This window comes from Nuphar pumila, chromosome 8 (genome assembly GCF_984573655.1).
Source record: "Nuphar pumila chromosome 8, dmNupPumi1.hap1.1, whole genome shotgun sequence".
Classification (NCBI taxonomy): Eukaryota; Viridiplantae; Streptophyta; class Magnoliopsida; order Nymphaeales; family Nymphaeaceae; genus Nuphar; species Nuphar pumila.
In genome coordinates this window covers 75,227,290-75,249,161 of record NC_143256.1, presented here as the reverse complement: position 1 = coordinate 75,249,161, position 21,872 = coordinate 75,227,290, and the positions used below count along the sequence as shown (strand labels likewise).

At 34.4% G+C, this 21,872-nt stretch overlaps 1 protein-coding gene across 1 annotated transcript; it reads right to left on the bottom strand.

Moving 5' to 3' along the window:
- Nucleotides 1-11,440: 11,440 nt before the first annotated feature.
- On the bottom strand, nucleotides 11,441-18,367 carry NRPB11 (DNA-directed RNA polymerase, RBP11-like protein). Its single transcript, XM_090016212.1, has 5 exons — nucleotides 18,308-18,367; nucleotides 18,132-18,221; nucleotides 17,936-18,014; nucleotides 17,702-17,797; nucleotides 11,441-11,696 (listed from the first exon to the last, which is right to left on the bottom strand). The coding sequence occupies exons 1-5, from the start codon at nucleotides 18,358-18,360 to the stop codon at nucleotides 11,661-11,663; spliced, it is 354 nt and encodes a 117-aa protein (XP_089872338.1). The 5' UTR covers nucleotides 18,361-18,367; the 3' UTR covers nucleotides 11,441-11,660.
- Between the last annotated feature and the right edge of the window lie 3,505 nt (nucleotides 18,368-21,872).

Genomic DNA, 21,872 nt, shown 5'->3' with positions numbered 1-21,872 from the left:
TAGTTAGTTTGATTGTTAGTTTCATAATTTGTTATTAGTTGATTAGTTTCTTGATTGTTAGTGAGTTAGTTTTGCTATTTTGTCTTTTAGTGAAGTAGTTTGTTACATATAGTTAGTTTGTTACAGATTGGTTATATTCTTGTTTTTATGATTTTTGACTAAACTAACATTAGATTTCTGTATAGTTTGTCTGTGTTTTGTTCTTGTTTTGTGATTTTGTTTTGCAGAAAAATGGTTAAACGTGCGGTGAACCCTCGAACCAACCCCCAAAGAGTCCTCTGAGGTCCCCAAAAGGCCCTTCAAAAGGTCCCTTTGAGTCCCTCAAGGAGCCCTCAAAAGCAAGCAAGAAGCAGTAAAACATAAGAGGAACTAGAAGCTCAAGCACTAAAGACCCTGTTTCTCTTTTCTTTTAGATTAGGTTTATTTATTTTATTCATTTAAACTTGTAAAAGGCCTGTAACTATTTATTATTTGTTTAAGCCCTCTATAGAGGGCCACACTCTCATTTACTTAATTAATTATTCTTATTTTTGTTTAAGGCAATAAAGAGTAGATTTTTGTGGAATACAAAGTTTTCTCCCGTTCCATGAGTTTGACCCGGACACCACCCTAGTGTGAGCTGTTTTTTATTATTTGATGTCTGGCTTGCATAAATTATTTTATTCAAAAATATCTTTTAAAAGTATATTTCAAAATCGTCACCAATTTTTTGGCACCGTTGTCGAGGAACGACAAAAGGCAAATAGTTCACTTCTTGCTTTATTAATATCTGCGTTAGTTAGTCTATATATAGATAAGTAGTATAGGTTTTAATATAGTTAGTACATATAGGTTCACTTTATTTTGTTTAGTATAATTAGATTTTTATTAGGTTAGGTTCGTTGTGCATACCTGGTCGAAGCACCAGTGTATGCAAGGGCGAAGAACTTTGGGTAGCCTGTTTCATCCCTTTGTCAATGATCCTGAGAGAATAATTCACTCTCTTCGAGATCCAAGAGAAATAGATGACATGGCGCCTGCTACTCCTACACGCCCTCTAAGAGAGTACTTCATGCCCATAGAGTACACCCAGGTGTCCTGCGTTAGAAGACCCGATGTAGGGGCACCACAATATGAGATTAAGGCTAGGGTGATGCAGATGTTACCATCTTTTTATGGCCTTAGTCACAAAGATCCCTATCGACGCCTTGACAAGTTCCTCAAAATATGCTCTACAGTAAAATTTCAAAATTTTGGGGACGATGCTTTGAAATTGACTCTTTTTCTATTCTCATTGAAGGACAAGGCCAAGTATTGGTTAAAGTCCTTAGGCACTATAGAAATAGGGTCATGATATCTGATGCAGAAGGAGTTTCTTAAGAAGTACTTTCTCATAGGCCACACCAACCAGTTTAGGCGAGCCATCACTAGCTTCTCAGAGCTAGAAGGCGAGCAATTCCATGAGATCAATGAGAGAATGAAAGATCTCCTTCGTAAGTTTCCTCATCACCAGATGCCAAGATGACAGTTGGTGCGGTGCTTTTATGACAGCCTATCTGAACAAAATCATCAGATGATCAACTATTCATGTAGGGGCACATTCATGTTGAAGAGGAAAGATGAGGCATGTCAGTTATTTGATACATTGAGTGAAAATTCTTTACATCATGCCTCTTGCTCTCGTTCTGAGAGGACCACACCCAGCATTGTCAAGAAAGTTGGTGCTCTAAAGATATGAGAAGCTGCTGAGTTGAGGAACAAAGTTGATTTTATTACTCGAAAGCTCGGTCAACTTCTTACAGGCCCATCACTCTCTCATCAGGTGCGTACTTTTTGTGCCAGTCCAACACATTCTGTTACTGAGTACCCTTCGACATCTCAATACCCTGAATTTGTCTATGAACAAGTTCAGGCTGCTCAGGGGTTTGCCAAACCCATGAATGACCCATATTCTTCTACATATAATTCGGGTTGGAAAAACCATCCTAATTTTTCGTGGAGGAACCTACAAGCCTCAGTTCCAGTCCCTCTGTCTCAATAGGTTGAGCCCTTTACATTCACTCAGTCATATCAGAGGCTGAATTACCTCCAACCTTCCTCTACCTTTCCCGCGGTTAACCTTCAGGAGACCAAATCACAGTTGTCTTTTGAGGAAAAAATTCTCCAAGTATTGTAGGAGGTAAAAACCTCAAGTCATAATGCTTTAAAGAAAGTTAACCAAGTGCTAAACTCTCATACTCACTTCATAGCTAAGCTTGAAATGCAGATGAGACAATTAGCAGATGCATTAATGAGGAAAACCGAGGGTAGTTTGCCAAGCCAACCTGTTATGAATCCCAAGGGCAAGAAACCCATGGCTTTTGGTCAGAATATTCCAGACCTCCACCGAGGAATAACTTAGAATCTAAGCATAATCATGTACCATATATACAAAGTAAGAGTAGAATTTGATTTTTCATTTATCTTGCATTGTTTGCTTTCTTTTTATTTACATTGTCATGCATATATGCTTTAATCTTTTGTGCTCTAGTGTTATGAGTTACATGTTACAAGACACAGGGCACTTTTACAGGAGCATCCTATTTGCTAGACCAGTAGAAAATCATGCATTCGTATATGCATGGTGGTGGTGCGAGGACAAGGCAACAATCAGCTCAAGAGGCTCTGCATAAACAAGTTGTATCTTTCCTTTCCCTCATATTTATTTCATTTATGTTCTTAGGTGTGCATCAGCATTGCATGTTTACATAATTGTATACCACTAGGGACAATGTCATTCAAGCATGAGGGAGGGTATGAGATGCACACCAAAATTTTTTTGTCTATGTATCTATTTCTGATAAAAACTTATAAAATTAGGACTTTAAAAAACAAATTTTAAGCATATATGAATATTTTCACATAATCTAACATTTTAGAGAATTTTAAGCCCCATGTAAAAAAAAATTGAAACTAATCTAAAAAGAGTGGTTACTTATGTGGATTTCAAAGAAGAGATTGTATATGAATGCTAGAGTTTGTTTTGAATTACAAAAATGAATATGCATAGTATGTTTTTGAAAAACTAAGCAGATAAAAAATATAAAGAAATAAGAGCTTCCAAGAATAAGAGCATACGTTTAGTTTGTTTAATATCTTGGTTGTTCCTTAACAACTGAGCTCAGATACAAGTTGAAGTGTTTGCTTTCTATGTTGAAAAGGACAACCAAGAAAATCACTTCTTTGTCTAGTCAACATATGTGGCCTATTTGGTTCGAGCAAGTAGAGCCTGAAGCGTGTTTACACCTAGTGCCCTAAAGCCATCTGGTTTGAGAGCCACCGGCCTGAAAGCCAGTTACATGCACTTTATAGAGAGCCTAATAGATGTTGACATTGCACATGACAAGAACAAAGCTATACGTAAACTAGAAAAATTGAAGGTCTAGTGACTCAAGCAATTAAGTCTAAGAGATACTTTGTATTTGATGCCCTAAGGTCGTCTGGCTTAGGAGTCACTGACCCAAAGCTCGCTACACGGGTCACAAAAATGAAAAATTTAACATAGTGCTCAACAAAAAGAAAAGAAAAAATTTATCAAAAAATAAAAAAGAAAGAAAGAAAAGTCAAGAGCATAAAGATTAAGTTCACTGCTTAAAAATAATTCTTGAAAAATATGTGCAGAAAATATATAAGTGAAGATAAATAAACAATGACATGTGTGTTTGATTTTATGCGAATAAAGTATAAATGATTATGGTTTTTCTTAGAAAAGTAAAAGAAACAACTTTACTCTGTGGTGACATGTAAAAGACTCTAATTATGTTTTAAAAATGTAATGGCATGAAATATTTATGAAAACAAACTCCTTAATTGCCTAATGATTCTTGAATTGAAATCTTTATGCATACATGATAGAGATGTTTGTGGATAGCATCACTACAAACCCTCACGAGACCTTACTCATCCACTGGTGTAACCCAAGGGTTTAAAGAGCTTGTTGCATACGCTAAATGCAACCGTGATTCCTATGAAAGTGAGTTACGTTTTTGCTTTGTTTAATTTGTCTTTTGCTTTTTTATAAAGGTTAGTTTGCTCAAAGACTAGAAAATGATAAGCATGAGGGAATTTGATCATGCATAATTTCTGCATTTTATTTATACTATTCTATGCATGATCCATAAAAAAAATTGCATTACAAACCCATTCTTATCAGCATTCTCAAGAAACTTCTTTAAATTGAAAATAAAGAAAAAATCACATATTTCAAGTTCTTTCCTACATTTTTCAATGTTTAGTTTTGTTTAGAACTTTTTAATTCTTAGTCTAATTAGTTTAGAAGTGTTTAATTAGTATGTTTAGAAGAGTCTTTTTTGTGAAACACGTTTTTTCAAAAGTATAATTTTAATTTTTTTTGAAAATTAATTGGAGTTTTCTGAAAAAAAATGTGTAACCTATTTTTTTTAGTATAAATAGTATGTTTTCAGCCATGAAACACATTTTTTCATCTTGAGAAAATGCATGCCTCTTCTCCCTCTTCTCTTCTCTTTTCCCTCCTCGTTCCCAACCGGTTCTCCCTCGTTCTCTTCATTTCTCTCCCATTTTCATCTTGCTTCTAACCTTTTTCTGGTGTCGGTTCTTCTTACCTCCTCTCGACGGAAGCACGTGTAGTTCAAAGGTAAGACCACTTTCTTCTTCTCTACCCCTCCATCAGAAACAAACCATGAGGTATGTTTCTTCTCCCTCGTCTCTCCGTAGTTTCGTAGTTATCTTAGTTTTAGTTCCTGCATACATACATTATATCATTGCATATAGTTTATTTAATCATTGCATATAAAATAGTTTAGTTTTATTTTTCTCATATGAAATATATATAGTTTAGTTTAGCTGATTTTCTCGATTTATGTGTTGAGTTAGATAGTAGTGTTTTTCTATAGTTAGTTCTTAATTTTGAATTCACGTCAATTCTTGTTTTTATCAGAATTAATTAGTTACTTTCATTAAACATAAATTAGTTTAAATAAAATTTAGATTAGATTTAATCATGTTAGTCAATTTACTATGTTAGTCAATTATCATTTTCTTGAATAGTTTGTTATTCATAATTTTTATATTAATTTCAATTTGTTATTAATTAGATTAGTTTTTAGTTGATGCACGTTAGTTAATTTGAGTTAGTTAGCTACATGTATTATTCATTAGTAATCTTGTTCTCTCTTTAGTTTTTTTATATATAGTTTAAATCATTAGTTTTGAAACCATTTTTTTTTATAATTAGATTTAGGTTAGTTAATATTTTCAGTTTGTTATTTATTAGTTTAGCTTGGATTCCGTACAACCAGTTAGCATTTAGAATTAGTTAGTATCTTGAAATTGCATTCAGTTAATGTTTTCTTTTTATTTCTTGATTATTTAATTAGTTAATTCATGATTAGTTAGAATAGATATTAGTTAAGTTATTAGTTAGCTTCTTTATTTCTTGAATTCATGTTTTTCTATATTCAATTGAATTAGCTAATTTCAATTCCTTTATACGGTGAGCATATTTTGTTTTTCTTCGTGTTAGTTAGCCATTGCATGTTATTTTATTTCATGTTTCATAATTAAATTAGTTGATTAATTTGTTTAGTTTGTTTTTCACTTTGTTAAATTAATTCTTAGTTGTTAAGTAGTTAGTTTGATTGTTAGTATCATAATTTGTTATTAGTTGATTAGTTTCTTGATTGTTAGTTAGTTAGTTTTGCTATTTTGTCTTTTAGTGAAGTAGTTTGTTACATGTAGTTAGTTTGTTACAGATTAGTTATATTCTTATTTTTATGATTTTTGACTAGACTAACATTAAATTTTTGTTTAGTTTGTCTATATTTTGTGATTTTGTTTTGCAGAAAAATGGTTAAACGTGTGGTGAACCCTCGAACGAGCCCCCAAAGAGTCCTCTGAGGTCCCCAAAAGGTCCCTTTGAGCCCCTCAAGGAGCCCTCAAAAGCAAGCAAGCAGCAGTAAAACATAAGAGGGACTAGAAGCTCAAGCACTGAAGAACCTGTTTCTCTTTTCTTTTAGATTAGGTTTATTTATTTTATTCATTTAAACTTATAAAAGGCCTGTAACTATTTATTGTTTGTTTAAGCTATCCGCAGAGGGCCACACTCTCATTTACTTAATTAATTATATATATATTTTTAAGACAATAAAGAGTAGATTTCTGTGGAATACAAAGTTTTCTCTCATTCCCTGAGTTCGACCCGAACTCCACCCTAGTGTGAACCGATTTTTATTATTTGGTGTCTGGCTTGCATAATTTATTTTATTCAAAAATATCTTTTAAAAATCTATGTCAAAATTGTCACCACTCCTCACACTACTCCACCTTGCATACAGATGTGCAAGTGAGGCTGCTCCTCAGGCATATTAATCGATGCGACCCAGGTCTTGCAACAGTTCAATGTAAACATGAATTGACTTCACACCAGTGTCGATGAATAAACATGTGCCAAAAAAGTAGAGCAAGAATGCTCTCACCTCCTTCTCCATCTTACTATCACCATTCTCTTCAACATAGGGTAGCTTCTCATTCATTCTCCTCCCTCTAATGGGTTAATAGTGGTTCATCAACCATGATAACTTCATCATTTCTCCTTCGAACACATCAACCTTCACTTCCAAATAAAGATTACACACATGCTTGAAATCTCTCCACCGATGTCCACTCATTGGCTCCCCATGATACTTAAATCCAGTTATTCGTGCCACATCCTCCAACGTGATGGTCATCTCAAGATATCTAAACTGAAATATATTGGTTGTCAAATTTCAAAACTGCACAACAACCTCTAAGAGGAGGTGATCGATGTTTCATGGTGTAATTTTCAAGAAATTTCGAAAATGCAAAATGCATCTGATGCAGCCACTCCTTCAATTTCTCTATTAGTGTTAGGAACCACTGGTGTCCTTGGAACCAATAGAACTGATGCATGCAGGATGTTAGATCTTCTGAATCTTTTTGCTGTGAATCCTACAATCATAATTAATTTTGTTGGAATTAGTTAAATTAATCATTGAATTATACACACATACAAATATAACATTTTAACAAACTAGTTATCCTAAAAACATATTTCTTATATACATAATAAACTAATTAGTCAATTGCAATATTCAAACTAGTTAAAATGATTAGTGGTAACCTTAGCAACATTCAACTAGTCAATTGTATCAATAGATAGTGGTAACCTTAGCAACATTCAACTAATTGAAATGATTAAATAATCCAATTAGTCATATTAGACACTTATTTTTTAATATTCAAATTATTTAAATAGTTAACATAAAAGGTTTTAACGTAAAATTAGGATTACCAAGTAACTTGAGCCAATTTCCCTATAACTTAACATAATGTTTATGAACAAAATCAAATTGTTCATGTGCTTTTTAAGTATGAAGGAATGCTAATAGACACTATTATTGATTCAACGAGAAAATAATAGTTCATGCTTTAAACACACACACACACACACACACATATATATAGATATATATATATATATATATATATATATATATATATATATATATATATATATATATATATATATATATATATATATATATATATATATATATACAACATTTTATACATTGAACTTTAAGAATCAAACTAGTTATCCTAAAAATATGCTTCACACACACACACACATACACACACACACACACACACACACACACATATATATATATATATATATATATATATATATATATATATATATATATATATATATAATTAATGATTGAATATAAAATTGATAATGGTTGCAAACATTTTACAAACACGTATATATAAAATAACATATAAACAAAGTACATATCCACGAGAATCAGACATTGTTCCCCACTGCCTCGGAGCTTGCACTTTTTCCTCAAGAACATCATCTTCGGACTCCTGAGGATGATTCCCCTTACAATCGTCCAATGCACTCTCTGACCCAGTCTGAACATCACCCTAAGTATCTGATCCAGTCACGGGACCCAGTTCACATCCTCCCCTTGATTAGGTACCTCCTCCGCCCTTATACATGACCCTTTCCCTTTATTATCCATACTCTTTATCTTCATCTCACCATTGCCACTGCAGGTAGTCGCATCTCCAGCTTCATTTATCCGAGCATTGAGGTTAGCAATAACATCAGAGTGAGTCAATGAGTTACTCTTCTTTATCACTGAGTCACCCTTCCCCTCCTTAGATGCTTCCAGGATATGAGACAAGATTGTAGCCACAAACCCTTCAACCTTTTCTATACATTCTGCCTTAGATATGAATCACTTTGAAATTGTTAGTTGTTGTTTACTATTGATTGTTTGAGCACAAATTTTTGAGTTTACAGAGGGTGTATTTTTTGTGAAAAATATCAAACACCCAAATTCTTGGCATGATTCATAGTACATAGGATGCCCTACTTCATAATTTTTCTTCTTTGGCTTTTTTTTTGTTGTTCTCCAACATTATAAGATGTGGGTGTGGATCCCTTCAACACAATCTTCTCATTGGCTATATTGTATTAAACAAATTCAATTTTTTTTATAATAACAGGACAATGAATATATGTAAATAGGCGAACAATAGAGACACATGACATAGGCTATTAAAGAAACATTGCAAAAAAAAAAATAGAATAATTTATTGACAATGCAAAAACCCGAATCGTTAAGAAAAAAAAATCAAACAATGTCCCCAACATACCATATTTATCATACAAGATACACAACATATAAATAACCAAACTAGAGGATAGACACATACAAATCATTGAAATAAATGTGATAGGTAATTGAACATGCAAAGATAACTTGAAAACCATGCAATTTTTCTACAAAATAACTAATGCAATTGTAAAAAAAATAATTGATTCAAGTCGTTGTTTAAACAAATAACTGGTTCAGTCATTAATGATGTGCTTACTGAAAAAAATCATCATCGATGTTTCTGAAATACTTGAAAATGAAGTGTTGTCGATGAATCACCGAAAATAGTTACTGAAAAAGTCATTGATGGGAAGCATGTTTAGGACCAAAAATAACCCTAGTTTATACAAAAATAGCCCTGAAGTGTGGACAATCAGTTTTTATGCTCAATCGTTTAGAATGACAACATTCATGAGGTATATGCATTGATCGCTACATATATGTGACTTTAATCCAATATTTTGCAAATTTACGTGGTTCAGTTTAACTTCACATATATTTTGATGTGAACTTCATGAAGTATATACAGAGTAAGATATTTGCGAGATTACGATGTTCAATTTAACAGAAGGTTCACACATTTTTTATATGAATTTTATATTATATATAAGAACTTAGTAAGGTATTTGCAAAGTTTTAAAGTTTGAGTTTAACAGGATGTTCACAAATATGATTATGGGAACTTCGTAATGTCTAAAGAAAAAAATATGTGGACCTCATTTTAAGTGAAAGTTTGTAATACCTGACAAGCACAGCAATTATCGGCAATTATGGTGCAAACTTCGTGTGTTTGGCATATGTGAAGAGTAAAGAGGTCCTCTCGAAGTTGGCTATTTTCGATATTGGACAAAATACAGATTTCAAAAATTATGGAGCATTCGAAGAAACATGTCATTTTTCATTCCAGAAAAAGAAGTTTGCAGTTGACCTCCAACTTTTTTCCTCGGATGAAAAAATTTGGATAAATGTTGTCCATATATACTTTATCCAAATTTTTTAACCTATAGTCAAACGGGGCCAAAGGAATAACACTGATCTTGTAATTGAATTATATCTGGAATTGAAAATAAACGGTATATCATAGGGTTCATTCTAACATTTCTAAATTAAAGATGCCATAACCTCTAATAATAGACTTTCACAAATCAAACTCATCAAATTATGAAGACATCAAGAATACTTTAAGGGTATATTTGGGTGCATCTCATGTGATTTGTAATCACATGAGATGGAATCAAATGTGATTTGAATTCATATGATTTTAAATCACATATTCCGTCATGTAATTTGGAATCACATGAAATTCACTTCAAATGTGATTTCAAATAATATTCCATTTCTCATTTGCATGAGATTCCAAATCACGTTTGGTTGGATGTGCAAATGATATTCATTCTCACTTGCACGAGATTCCAAATCACATGTTTGGTTAGCTTTTAAAATGAGATCAATTCTCTCATTTGCATGAGATTCCAAATCACATTTGAGTGCAACCAAACATACCTGAAATGATTAAATGACGATAAAAAATACTACTAATCTCTTCAGCTTTATTTGTTTCAGCATTCCCACCAATAGGAAAAACGCCCGATGGAAAAGCATCTAGTGTGAAAAAATCCGTATGTAAATCCATTCACAGGGGAGGGGGTGGTGAGAATGGACTTAGGTATTAAATGCATGGTCAACATGAAAATAAAACCTTGTTTTGTTTTCACCTAGATAAGAAAATGGGGTTTTTCACAGGTAAACCCCTATTTTCATGTGTAAAATGGATGGAACAAACAAAGGCTCAATGAGAGAGGAGTCTCATGACGTAAGTCATCTAGATTTTATATAACCATGTAAATGTGTTCAGCTTAGTGAAGATCGACCATAAATTTTTTTTTTTCAAAAAAACATGTTTTTTCTGAGTCAGAAAAACTTTGTGCATTTACAGTTACCAATTTCTGCATTGTCAAAAAAACCTGTACACAGGTCAGATTCTAGCCATTCAAAAGTAGAATCCTGCTAATCAGAGCATGTAAATCACATCTATGAGGTTAGACTTGCCCAAACAGAAGAAGAGGTTTTTTTTTTGAAAGGCAAGCTGGGGTTAGGCAGACCCCCACCAGTTACACAACATACCATTGGGTTTTGAACTTGCAACGTCAACACATGGTAACCTGCACTAACAGCTCCTACCAAACCCCATTGGTAAAAGAAAAGGGTTTTGCTAAGTCGATTGTAGGTACAATTAGTTGTATAGTTGTAGCTAATACATATCCAATAAAAGATGACCATGACTTATGATGATGATTGCTTTATGAAAGGATGGTATCATGAGACTATGAAATGATCTCACTCATAGGCTTGCCCCTATACACGGTAACCAATCTCATTCTTGGATTTTATTAGCGAAGGAAAATCTTTTGATAAATTTAAGTCTATTTTGACAAAATCATGGTACGTTTAATGATCAAAACTACAAGGGAAATAAATGAAGAAACAATATAAGCAATAAAAATTGTGGAAATTGTAATTTACTAAACAAAGACGAGAGAGTGAATTGCTCACAATCTTATCAGGAATTTCAGTGTACGAATTTTAAAGATCATGAGATTAACATCTAATTGATATTAGCACCTTTGCTCCTAATAAATGAGACATCATATAAGTAATCGGTGTTGTGCAAGATGGTGAAGAATGCTATAAGACAAGGTGAAGACTCTAGTTCTTGATGCTATTTCATCTAGGAGCGGCATATATGAAGGTGAAGCACAACTTTTCATTTTTTTTCCTTTTCTCAAGAAACATGAGCTTGATTTTGGTGTTCCTCAAAAATATTTTGGTGGCATACATCCAAGTTTCTGATCATTGAGTAGTAAATATTCAAGAAAGTGAAGTTCCAAACAAAAGTTCTAGTTGAGCGTACTTAGAATCCATAACGCCCAATATCCCACAGCAGAAAACCAGATATCAAGCATTCTACTAGTAATTGTTCCTCAGATACCTTTGTTCTTCTTCCTGCATGTAAAAGCATCAAATAAAACGAGTGAGATTTTCATTATTATGAGAATTGCATTCATTAGTACCCATTTTCATTAGGACCCTTGCAAAAAAGATATAGTTGCAGGCATTTCTCGTTTAATCAGAACCTGTAGATATGTTTGTCATTATTTATTTACTAAATTAGATCAAATTGATTCAAGGAAAAAACCTGAATCTTTTATCATCAAGTGTTATTGCAATATGAGCCATTGAACTTTTATCTTTCTAGAAAAAATCTGAGCATGCAAAATACCTAGTCATACATGTTTTCTACTGAGTAAAATATGAAACAAAGCTATAGGTTCAGATTAAGCAAAAAGCACCTACAACTATGATTTTTTGTAGTGTCCTAACGAGGGTCTCAATGAAAATAGATCCTAGCAAATACATTCCTCATATGTGAGTCCACACAAAAGGGCCAAAATCTACAATCTACAGGGACAGGAATGAGACTCCAGAATAGGATGCAACTTAGATTGAAAGGATCTAAAGTTCTCAACTTGATGAACCTGTAACAGAATGGTAAAGTTTTCCCCATCGAGACACCTATGAAGATTTTTGTCACAGTTGTAGAATTCTCAGCTCAATTCCTCATCATCCTTAGATTCGACTGACTATCCAAGACAGATCAGTTTTAACACTTTCTAATGGGAATCAGAGTTTTAGGCAACTTAAAAAAAATCAGATTCCAATTTGATTTCCAAACAGATTTCTTTTACATGCCAGAAATCAGATTTTATGACATGCCAAAAATCAAATTTTATAACATGTCAAACTTACTTCTAGAATCATATTTAATTAAATATCCAAAACTCAACTTAATTACACAACATGAACATAATTTAGAACAGGGTATGAACATGGATCTAAAGCTTGACACGATATGACGAAAACCACATGGGCATGCAACCAAGTATCATGAATCAACACATGCGTGAATCAATAAATTAAAATTTGACAGATTTCAAATTCTATCTTAGGCATGTATAAAATCTACATTCAGCATATATATATATATATATATATATATATATATATATATATTCCATACTTGTAGATGATTGAATAAAACAGATTTTAAGACTAATCAAAACAATCAGATTTAAGTGAACTTAACTAGAATCTCAGATTGCTACTCATATTCCACATGCTGTTAAAAAATTTCAAACTCTAGGCCAAGAGAAAAAAATCATATTTCAAAATAATCACATGCCTGTGTAAGAAACATGGACAATATAAATTAATGTATGGGAAACAATCACAATATGTATGACCCAATCAGAGGAAAAAGAAGTCTGCCCATGCTCTTCAAAATTTTCAGAACTTTCTCAGTTAAACCAAACTGGTTCAAGCTTATTAAACTAAAAAAGAAATGCAGATTTAGAACCAGACTTTAAATTAGCCTAGACTATGAAAAATCGACAGTCTGATCATGCTAAACACGTCAAGCTGGTCATGCAAAACGTGAACAAAACCTGCACAGGCTTGCAAAACAGCATATATGTAATGTTACGTTAAAAAAACCAACACATAAGACAAACAGTCTGCTGATGTGCGTGAATCCCAAAACTCAACCGATCTTTATTGCCTATTAACAAAGTTTTATGAAATTAAAACTTAACATGTGCGTCGGTCAAACAGATTTTTTATATTCAGCTACATCCAATGTGCGCCCCATACCAAACAGGGTTTTTTTTTAAATTTCTAGGCCGGATTAGCGACATCTGTCCAGAATTTTTTTTCCCTTTCTTTTGTGAGGTTTGAATACCCCACAACCACACCATATCAGTCATGTCATGTACAGGACTGATATGGGTGCATATATGGCATTGTGTATAGAAATCAGTTTTATGGACTCAAACATAACCTAAGTATCGGTTAACAGGTCATCGTGAACTCAATTCAATAAAATACAGATTTTAAAGATCAGCCAAATAAATCTGATCCAAACACAAATAATCACAGCAACTTAACATTATGACTGCTATAAAATTTTATGCTCAGGCCCATCAAAACCTAATCAAAAATTGATATTCGCATCAGCCAAACAATTCCAGGTTTGATAAAAATAAAAAATCTGTACATATACATACAGATTTGATTCTTTTCTCAACTCATGCTTGATCCGATTAAGGATAAACCTCTTTCCTATCAGATTTCAAGAGTAAGACCCATACTTTGCTTGTAGCTGCAAAAAAAAAAGTTGGAGAAGAGGACATTGAAGAGGAGAGCACGCTGCAGCCCTCTCTCTCTCTCTACTTTGTTTAGCCTCTTTTCTCCTTTTTTTTGTTCAGCTTTCTCCCTCTCTCTCTCTCTCTCAAAATCGGTAGGGAGAAAGGGGCTGTTGTAGGCTATTTGTAATGCTAGTGGGACTCCCTAGAAGGGACATCCCACCTAAAAGAGATAGAGAGGCTTTTATTTCCTAATGGAAATAGAAGTCTTTCTAATTTAAAACTTCATATATATATATATACATATATGCATATAATATATATATATCACTTTAAATAAAAAATAAAGATAAATTTTATCTTAGCCTAAATGGGTTATAGATCTGGACATCGGGTCCAAGATCTATAATGTAATTGGATAGATCTTGGCATTGAATCCAAGATCCATATCAAGATCCACTTAACGCCAACCACTGTATACCCATTTTTATATATATTTTGCATTAATCTAAGCAACGAAAAACATTTATTTAATAAAAATTTTGTTTATTAATCTATAACTTGGCAAAATTTTGTGAGATATTACATCTAACCCTCAAAATCGAGCCCTAGAGGTTTGATTTGTGTGAGATTGAAGTTGGAAGAGGGTTTCAAGCATCAAAACCAAGGGTAAGCTTATTTATTGTTTTTAGTTCTTGTACTAGTTCTTATTTATTTGTTTTTTCTTGTGTTCTCTATGTTTTACATTTTTAGATTTTTCCTGATTTTTTTAAAAAATGCATAATTTAAATGCTTTTTTCCCGTATCTTATGATACAATTCGATACAACTGTATCTCAGGCTCATGTGATACGGGTTCGATACACTAAGTACAACATTGGTTATTAGTAATTCACCCGGGAATTCTCAGATAAGATGGTGCGCAATCTGGTCCACACATTACAATTTATACTTTAGGTATACTATGCTAAAGTAGAAAGTGAACATCCATAGGAACAAGTTCTACAGAGAAAGAAATCAAACTCTTGAAGTATGTGTCATTCTTGAAGTTTGCACATGACAACTTGGGAACGAGTAACCTTCCTACAGCCCAAGGGTGCTATTTGTACTTCATTAGTTTTGGTCAACAAATTCTATTGTTAATTAATATCATTTCATTGTCAAACTTTTTATGCGCATCTATTCCAACGAATTCATCTAGTAAGAATACAGTTGTGAGGTGCTTTTGTCATCAACCTAGCATTTCATGCTTCCTTCCACACTCTCTTCTCCCTCTGGCCACTGGCCGTTTCCAACTATCAACCTGGGATACAGACTTCCACTTTACTTTGCAATAACCTTCTCACAGCCACACAATATGCCCCCATAGTCCATTAACTTTCTTCAACTAAGTGGAATCATGTTCTTCTAATTTTGTTGCAAATTTCTAAACTTGAATTGTTTTTAGGTTGTGAATCTGAGTACCTACAAGCATCACATATTATGTAAAACAAACCAGAGCAGAAAAGTTTTGCATGCTATCATCATCATCAAACCTTATGCCCATACCCCAACTACATAGCTGGGAGTGGGTAAAAAATCATTTATTATGTACAACAAAAATCCCCATAGAATTTCCTCATGCAAGATTGCTAATTTTTTATCTTCAGATACCAGAAATAAATTGCTCATAGAACTCTGGGCCAGGGATAAGTTATTTATAAGAGAACAATATCAAGAAGGAAAAAAAAATTTATTTGTATCCTGTGCAAAAGCATTTCCAGTCACATATCCTTTTCAAGATATGTAATTCCTAGAGAAATATAACACACAAAAGTTGGACACACATGGGAAAAAAATTGGAAATGAAACTTAAAACTAAAAAACAGAAAAGCAAGAGAATAGAGAAATCAATAAATAAATATTATTGAACAATAATAAAGATAAGGAAATGACAATAAGCAAAAACAAAAAATCATTAATTGACTAACCATAAACTTATAATATTAAAAATGATAGTAACTTGTACGGCAGGGAAAAAACATCATTCTTGTTAGGGAAAAACACCTCCAGTCACTTACTGAAAAGATATCCTTGCTGGTAGAAGAACCAAAGGCAAATTCTTAAAGCAAATCAAAACTGTAATTTCAAGCAGGAATTCCATTTAACCAGAGACTGATCTCACTTCATGTTTAGGTAGGCATGTACATATGATGAAGATCTATGTCACAAGGACTTGGCTAACCGGGTGCCACACCCGCGTTGAGGCAAGGGGGAGCATGAATCATCCAAATTTTGGGATGTAAACCCAGAAGAGTGTGACTTAAATTGAGAGCATGATTTCAACACTATAAACATGGGCTTATCTGAGCCTACTCTTCCTTCTTATGATGAATTTGATGATGAAGTAGAAAATTATTAGGATCATTACCGCATCATCATATACATTGTGTAGGATATACTTTTGGTATGCAATTATGCATGGTTTGCTTCTTTTATTATTATAATTTACTTCTTTTTTGCTTGACTTATTTGATTGTTTCTTGTTTTCTTAATTCACTTAGCGTAATCATAATATATTTAGGTTGATTTAATTGTGGTGTTATTTTTTATTGATGAGGAATAATAATTGTAAATTGTTAATTTGATTTATTGCATGAATTTATGTATGATGAATTGATGATATGATAATTGTTTTTATTTCATTAGTGTTACTGTTAACTGTTAAAAATTATATAGGGCCACATCGCCACACCCACACCCACACCTATGTGACATATATGAAGATTCACATGTCTATTTTAGAGGTCCTATGAGGAATAGAAAAGACATGAAAACTTGTATTGACTTTTCCCTTTTATTGAATCTTAACAATACAATTCAGAAACATGCCTATGGAATCATATTGTTAGTTGAACTGTATTGTTGTATGATAGTCTAATTATAATTCTCTATAGTCCATAAACCATACGTTGATCACTTCCCCTCCTCTATTTGGGTTTCTTATCTCTTGCTATGAACCTCTCCTACTTCTTATCAACTTTCTTCATTTCCCAGCGACTTCCCCTGCAACTCACTCTTTGACACTTATCCATGTATAAAATCTAAACCCCACATATTCGTCATTGTTTTTTTAATCTACATATAATTTCTAAGGTAGCTGCAAAATTTTCTCTAATTGGCTTCTTTTATGAAATATAAATTATTCAAGATCATTAAAACGTCCTTTGGGGCCGTTTCCAATTGGACCAGTAAACTATACAGCTTACCCTCGGAACAAACTTCATTGATTCTTAGTAGTTCAGTGCACTATTTTCAATACGTATTACATACAGCTTCTGTCAAACAGCTCTTTGCTCTTCGTATGGTACTATGAGCTCCACTTGCCTATTCTTGACCATCTTTTTTTTTTTCATTTGTCTTCAAAGGAGACATCATAACCGTCTTCAAGATAAAAAATTTTGATGACGAAATTCTCCACAGAAGTGGGTAATTTCCAGGTGGGATCACCGACACCCAAACCCTTACTGAACCCACCAGTGAAAGGCACCCACACACCCGGTGGGAGTAGAACCTGGAATGAAGGGGTCAGCAACTTCTCCTCAGGCCCGCTATGACTCGGACGATCAGGTCGGGTATATCTTCAATATAAATATGCATGCAATTACTTTCATTTTGCATCACAACGAATTCTCTAAGAGAATAGCAAGACGGGTAGAGTTAAACTAGAGAAACATAGATAAGAGTAATCCGACAAAGGCAAACAAGAAGTAAATGTGAGAGAGAAAGATTAATTAAGGACGATAATCAACGGAATTTTAAAACACCAAACCTGAAACACATTCTTCAAGTGATCGAGTTCCTTGTCAAGATCATTGATGGCCTGGTTGTATGCTTGCATCGGCGACGATTGGCTCGTCGTGTGAATCTACGCAATTCCCCCGTTTTTTTAAAGCCCACCCACCAACGAAAGACAATTAAAACCACCATAAACCACAAAAATAAACAAAACCCAATTTCTGAAATCGAATCAAAATCTCAAAAGAACCAAGAATTCATTACTGACCCTAACTATGATCTTGTATTGCAATGGGTGTGGAAGCTTGTACCCGGCAAAAAGGACATTTGGGTCTCGGTGCAGTTGCCTGGAAATGCATTTATCTAGGGTTTTAGACAACACCCACAAATTTCTTATCTCTTCAAAAAGGAAAAAAAATCAGCAGTAATATATGAAAAGGAAACACTAGGGTTTAGGGGTTTACATCCTGAGGATGTTCCCAATTGTATGATCCTCCCTCTCAACCGTGAAGGACGCCGCATTGATGATCTTGGTATCCCTCTCGTAGGACACTCTGCGGTCACAAAGGAGAAGAAATTGGAGAGTGGGCGAAGGAGAAGAGCGGCAACAGAAAAGAGAGAGAGAGAGAGAGAGAGTTACTTCTTGGTTCCTTCTGGAACAACGAAGCGCTCGTAGCGATCAGGGGCGTTCATGGTGGCGATGGGTGGCCCTTGGAGAGAGAGGGGCTGAATTTGAGGGTTAGGGATGTCAACGGGTCGAATGAAACGGGATCTCTGACCCGAATCCGAATAGTTGGATTCGGTATTAATTTTTCTTTGAAATCCGAATACGAATCAGGTTAAGATTCGAATCCGATTAAGTGTAAATATCAGATTTTGGACTAGTTGGATCCAGATTCGTTTTTATCTTTTCCCATCAGACTCCGAATCCAAATCTGGATCGGATTAGGTCAGATCCGATTAAGTCGGATTCAGTAATGCATAGTTCCTACCCGTCTACATCCCTATTGAGTGCTGTCACGAATTGGATACAGGTCGGCCTTTGATTCTACTCGTATTCGCAATGAATGGATTAGGGTCAACCCATTAAGATGGTTGGGTTCCCGTTGGGGTTTGCATTCAGATCTGATCCTCTACCCAGGCCCTTCCACGAAATGGTCCACCCACCTATCTTCATCTTCAAAATTCATATTTAGAGATGTTTTCTTAGCAAATCTGACGTTATGGATGTGATCAATATGTCCAAATCTTACAAAGGGAATCTTTGGTCAACTTTTTTTTAAGTGTGCAGATTGGATTCTACGTAAATCTAAAAATTAATGGTTCTAAAATTTTCTGCATCATAAAATCCTACCTACACACCAGAAAAATTTGATTCAATGATTCAGAAGAAAGGGGACTTGGAAGTCATGTTCATTGCCTTCCAAAAAGCCATAATCATGGAGTCACCAACCCAGACTCCTCCTCCTAATGGTTTGTTGATGTTTGGGATCTTGATTGATCAGGGCAAACACATTCACCATGTGCCCCGTTTGCTTAAGGAGCTTAGTGTTGCGACGGTGCCTCGCCGCTCCTAAGATCTATGCTGCGACAGCCTTAGAAAACCTGGCACGAAACAGTTGGCGCGCGGGTGATTCACAGCTACACTCTGCACAGGTAAACTCCGATCCTGTTGCGATATTCTGATCCTAGAGATTATGATGAATGTGAGCTAATTAAGCTCAGTGTCAAGACGGATGCAGGCGTTTCATCCCAGCGCAAGTACGGCTTTCATCGGAGTCCAAACATATGAAGACTCGGCATTCCAAAATATGCATCAAATCAATTGCAGGAAAATTACATAAATGAATTCAATCACATGAAGGGACTACTGACTTTGCTTGATTAGGAGAAACGACGATCGGGAGTTTATAGAGCTCAACTAATCATCGGAGGCAGTGAAAGCAACAAGTAGATCGCCGAGAAAGCTCATCCTATATAAGATTTGCTTAGGCGCGATCAATCACGGCATAGGAACAGCAGATCAAGTGCATTTGAACCACTATACTGTCTAATTCACAATAACTTGAAGTTCAGAAAATAATTAAGATCGAGTTAAACTTTCAGATCGTTAATGCACTTATTTAATATGAAGGTAAAGACGAACATGAGCCTTGGAAAGCTCAGGCTATGCGTCTGAGGCATTTTGCAGACTCCAGCGATGAGTTCCAAGCAATTGACCGGTGGGTCTCTACTTGATTCAGTTGCAGATCACGTTCTGCCCCAATTTCACGATCTCTGCAACTTGAACAGCAGGTCTGGAACACGATCAATAATACAGCAGCTGGCAGCTTGAATCAACGATCTGATTCACCGATTTGAGAAATTAGGCCATTCGATCGGTAGATCATTGGCTTGAATCGATTATCACGGTGAGTTATTAGTGCAAAGGCCTGAGTCAACTTTAATAGAAATGGAAGAACTATAGAAGAGGAGACGTGATTATGAAATGAAGTGGTAGATGATAAACAGAAAATGATGAATAGAAGAAGACAAAGGAAAATATGAGAAGAAAACTAGAAAAAGCCGATAACGAAGGAGAAGAGTGAAGAGGTGAGATGACGTGAAATCTTTAGACTAGGCTAAGCCTAATCTAAAGCCCATCCTCAGAACGTGGGGATTCAATTTCCAAATCTATTATTTCCCAAAAGATACAAAACAAAGGGCTTGTGGTTCTATTTATGAGAGGAGGTTGTGTGTTCGCCCCAACACAAATTTGTGTGTTCGCGTGTGTACCGAGGAATATCTTGGGACCCGCAATAATTCATATACCAATGTTACCCATGATGATTTTATAATAAAATAACATATAAAAAAGATAACTAACATATAAAAAAAGATAGATATGTGTTTGATGGAAATGCTTTCTCGTAAGATAGATATGCGTTTGACGGAACTGTCCTCCCGTAAATAGCTTTTGCACATTCTCGCGAGTCCAAGTTTTCGCCTTGGTTTTTAACCTATGTTACAACACATTGCTGCCTTCTCGTTCCCGCCTTGTGTTACAAAACATTCTCGGGTTCGTTCCTACCTCATGGAGATAACTATAAATCGATCCACTAGTTCTATCATTGGTGGGCGTCATAGGGAGATTTGTCGGCCATCTCTTTTTACAGACTTATCTTCTTCTTCTTTTTCGTTAGGCAGTATGAAAAAAAGCAATGACGAACAAACATTCCAACAAGTGTCATTAAGGTGTCGTGAGTACCTTTCCATGTCATCATATTATTGTTGAAGAATGTATGTCGTCATAAGTGCCATTAAGGCATTGTTTTATTATTGCATATAGATGTTGGCTTTTTGACGGTTGAAAAATTAAAGATATTTGTAAGACGTTGGGACCAATTGACAAGAATGCTTGGTTACAGATGAGAGGAAGGGCCTCTACCCCATCCGGTATCGTCCATTCACTCAGTATATGCAATGTAACACAAATCGCGGTTGTAGTATCGATTTTTAAGCTATTATGTTGAATTATCATATCGATTTGTAATATATTATGTGATGTGTATATCGATTTGTAAGATATTATGTGTTTTCTAGTGTCGGTTTGTAAGATATTTGTAGTATGATTTTATAACATGTGCGTGCAGAATTCACATTGTTACGCGCTTGCCGTATCGATTTGTAATATATTATACGATATGCATATCGATTTATAAGATATTATGTATTTTCTAGTATCTATTTATAAGATATTTATAGTATGATTTCAAAACATGTGCATGCAAAATTTACATTGTTGTGTGCTTACGGTGGTGATTTGCGTATTCAAATCGCTGCTCATTTAGCGATTTCTATTGAAATCGCTTCACAACGTCATAGATATAATTAAATCGTTGCATGTGAATCACTATCGTCAACACACATATACGATAAATCATTTCTTTTCTTGGCATGATAAATAACAACTCGATGCATAGTATAAGCAAATAACAAATCATTGTTTTTATACTGTCATTCATTCAATCATTTTTTTGACTTGCTTAACTAATCAGAATTCGTTGTTATATGCATCTTGAATAAATCGTAGTAAACGTATGCGCTGGCTAACGCAAATTGATATCTTGTTTATGACAATGGTGAGCTTATCATCTGGTTGCAGTGAAGATGATGTATCTCAATCATTGAAAAGTTATGGAAAAGTGAACATATGTACTAATGCC

What these genes read in the sequence shown, in the direction of transcription:
- NRPB11 (XM_090016212.1), bottom strand. Translation starts at nt 18,360, where the DNA reads ATGAACGCCCCTGATCGCTACGAGCGCTTCGTTGTTCCAGAAGGAACC. An exon ending in AATACAAGATCATAGTTAGG is followed by an intron (nt 17,798 to 17,935) that starts GTCAGTAATGAA and finishes GGAATTGCGTAG; the next exon opens with ATTCACACGACGAGCCAATC. An exon ending in ACTTGAAGAATGTGTTTCAG is followed by an intron (nt 11,697 to 17,701) that starts GTTTGGTGTTTT and finishes TTTTACATGCAG; the next exon opens with GAAGAAGAACAAAGGTATCT.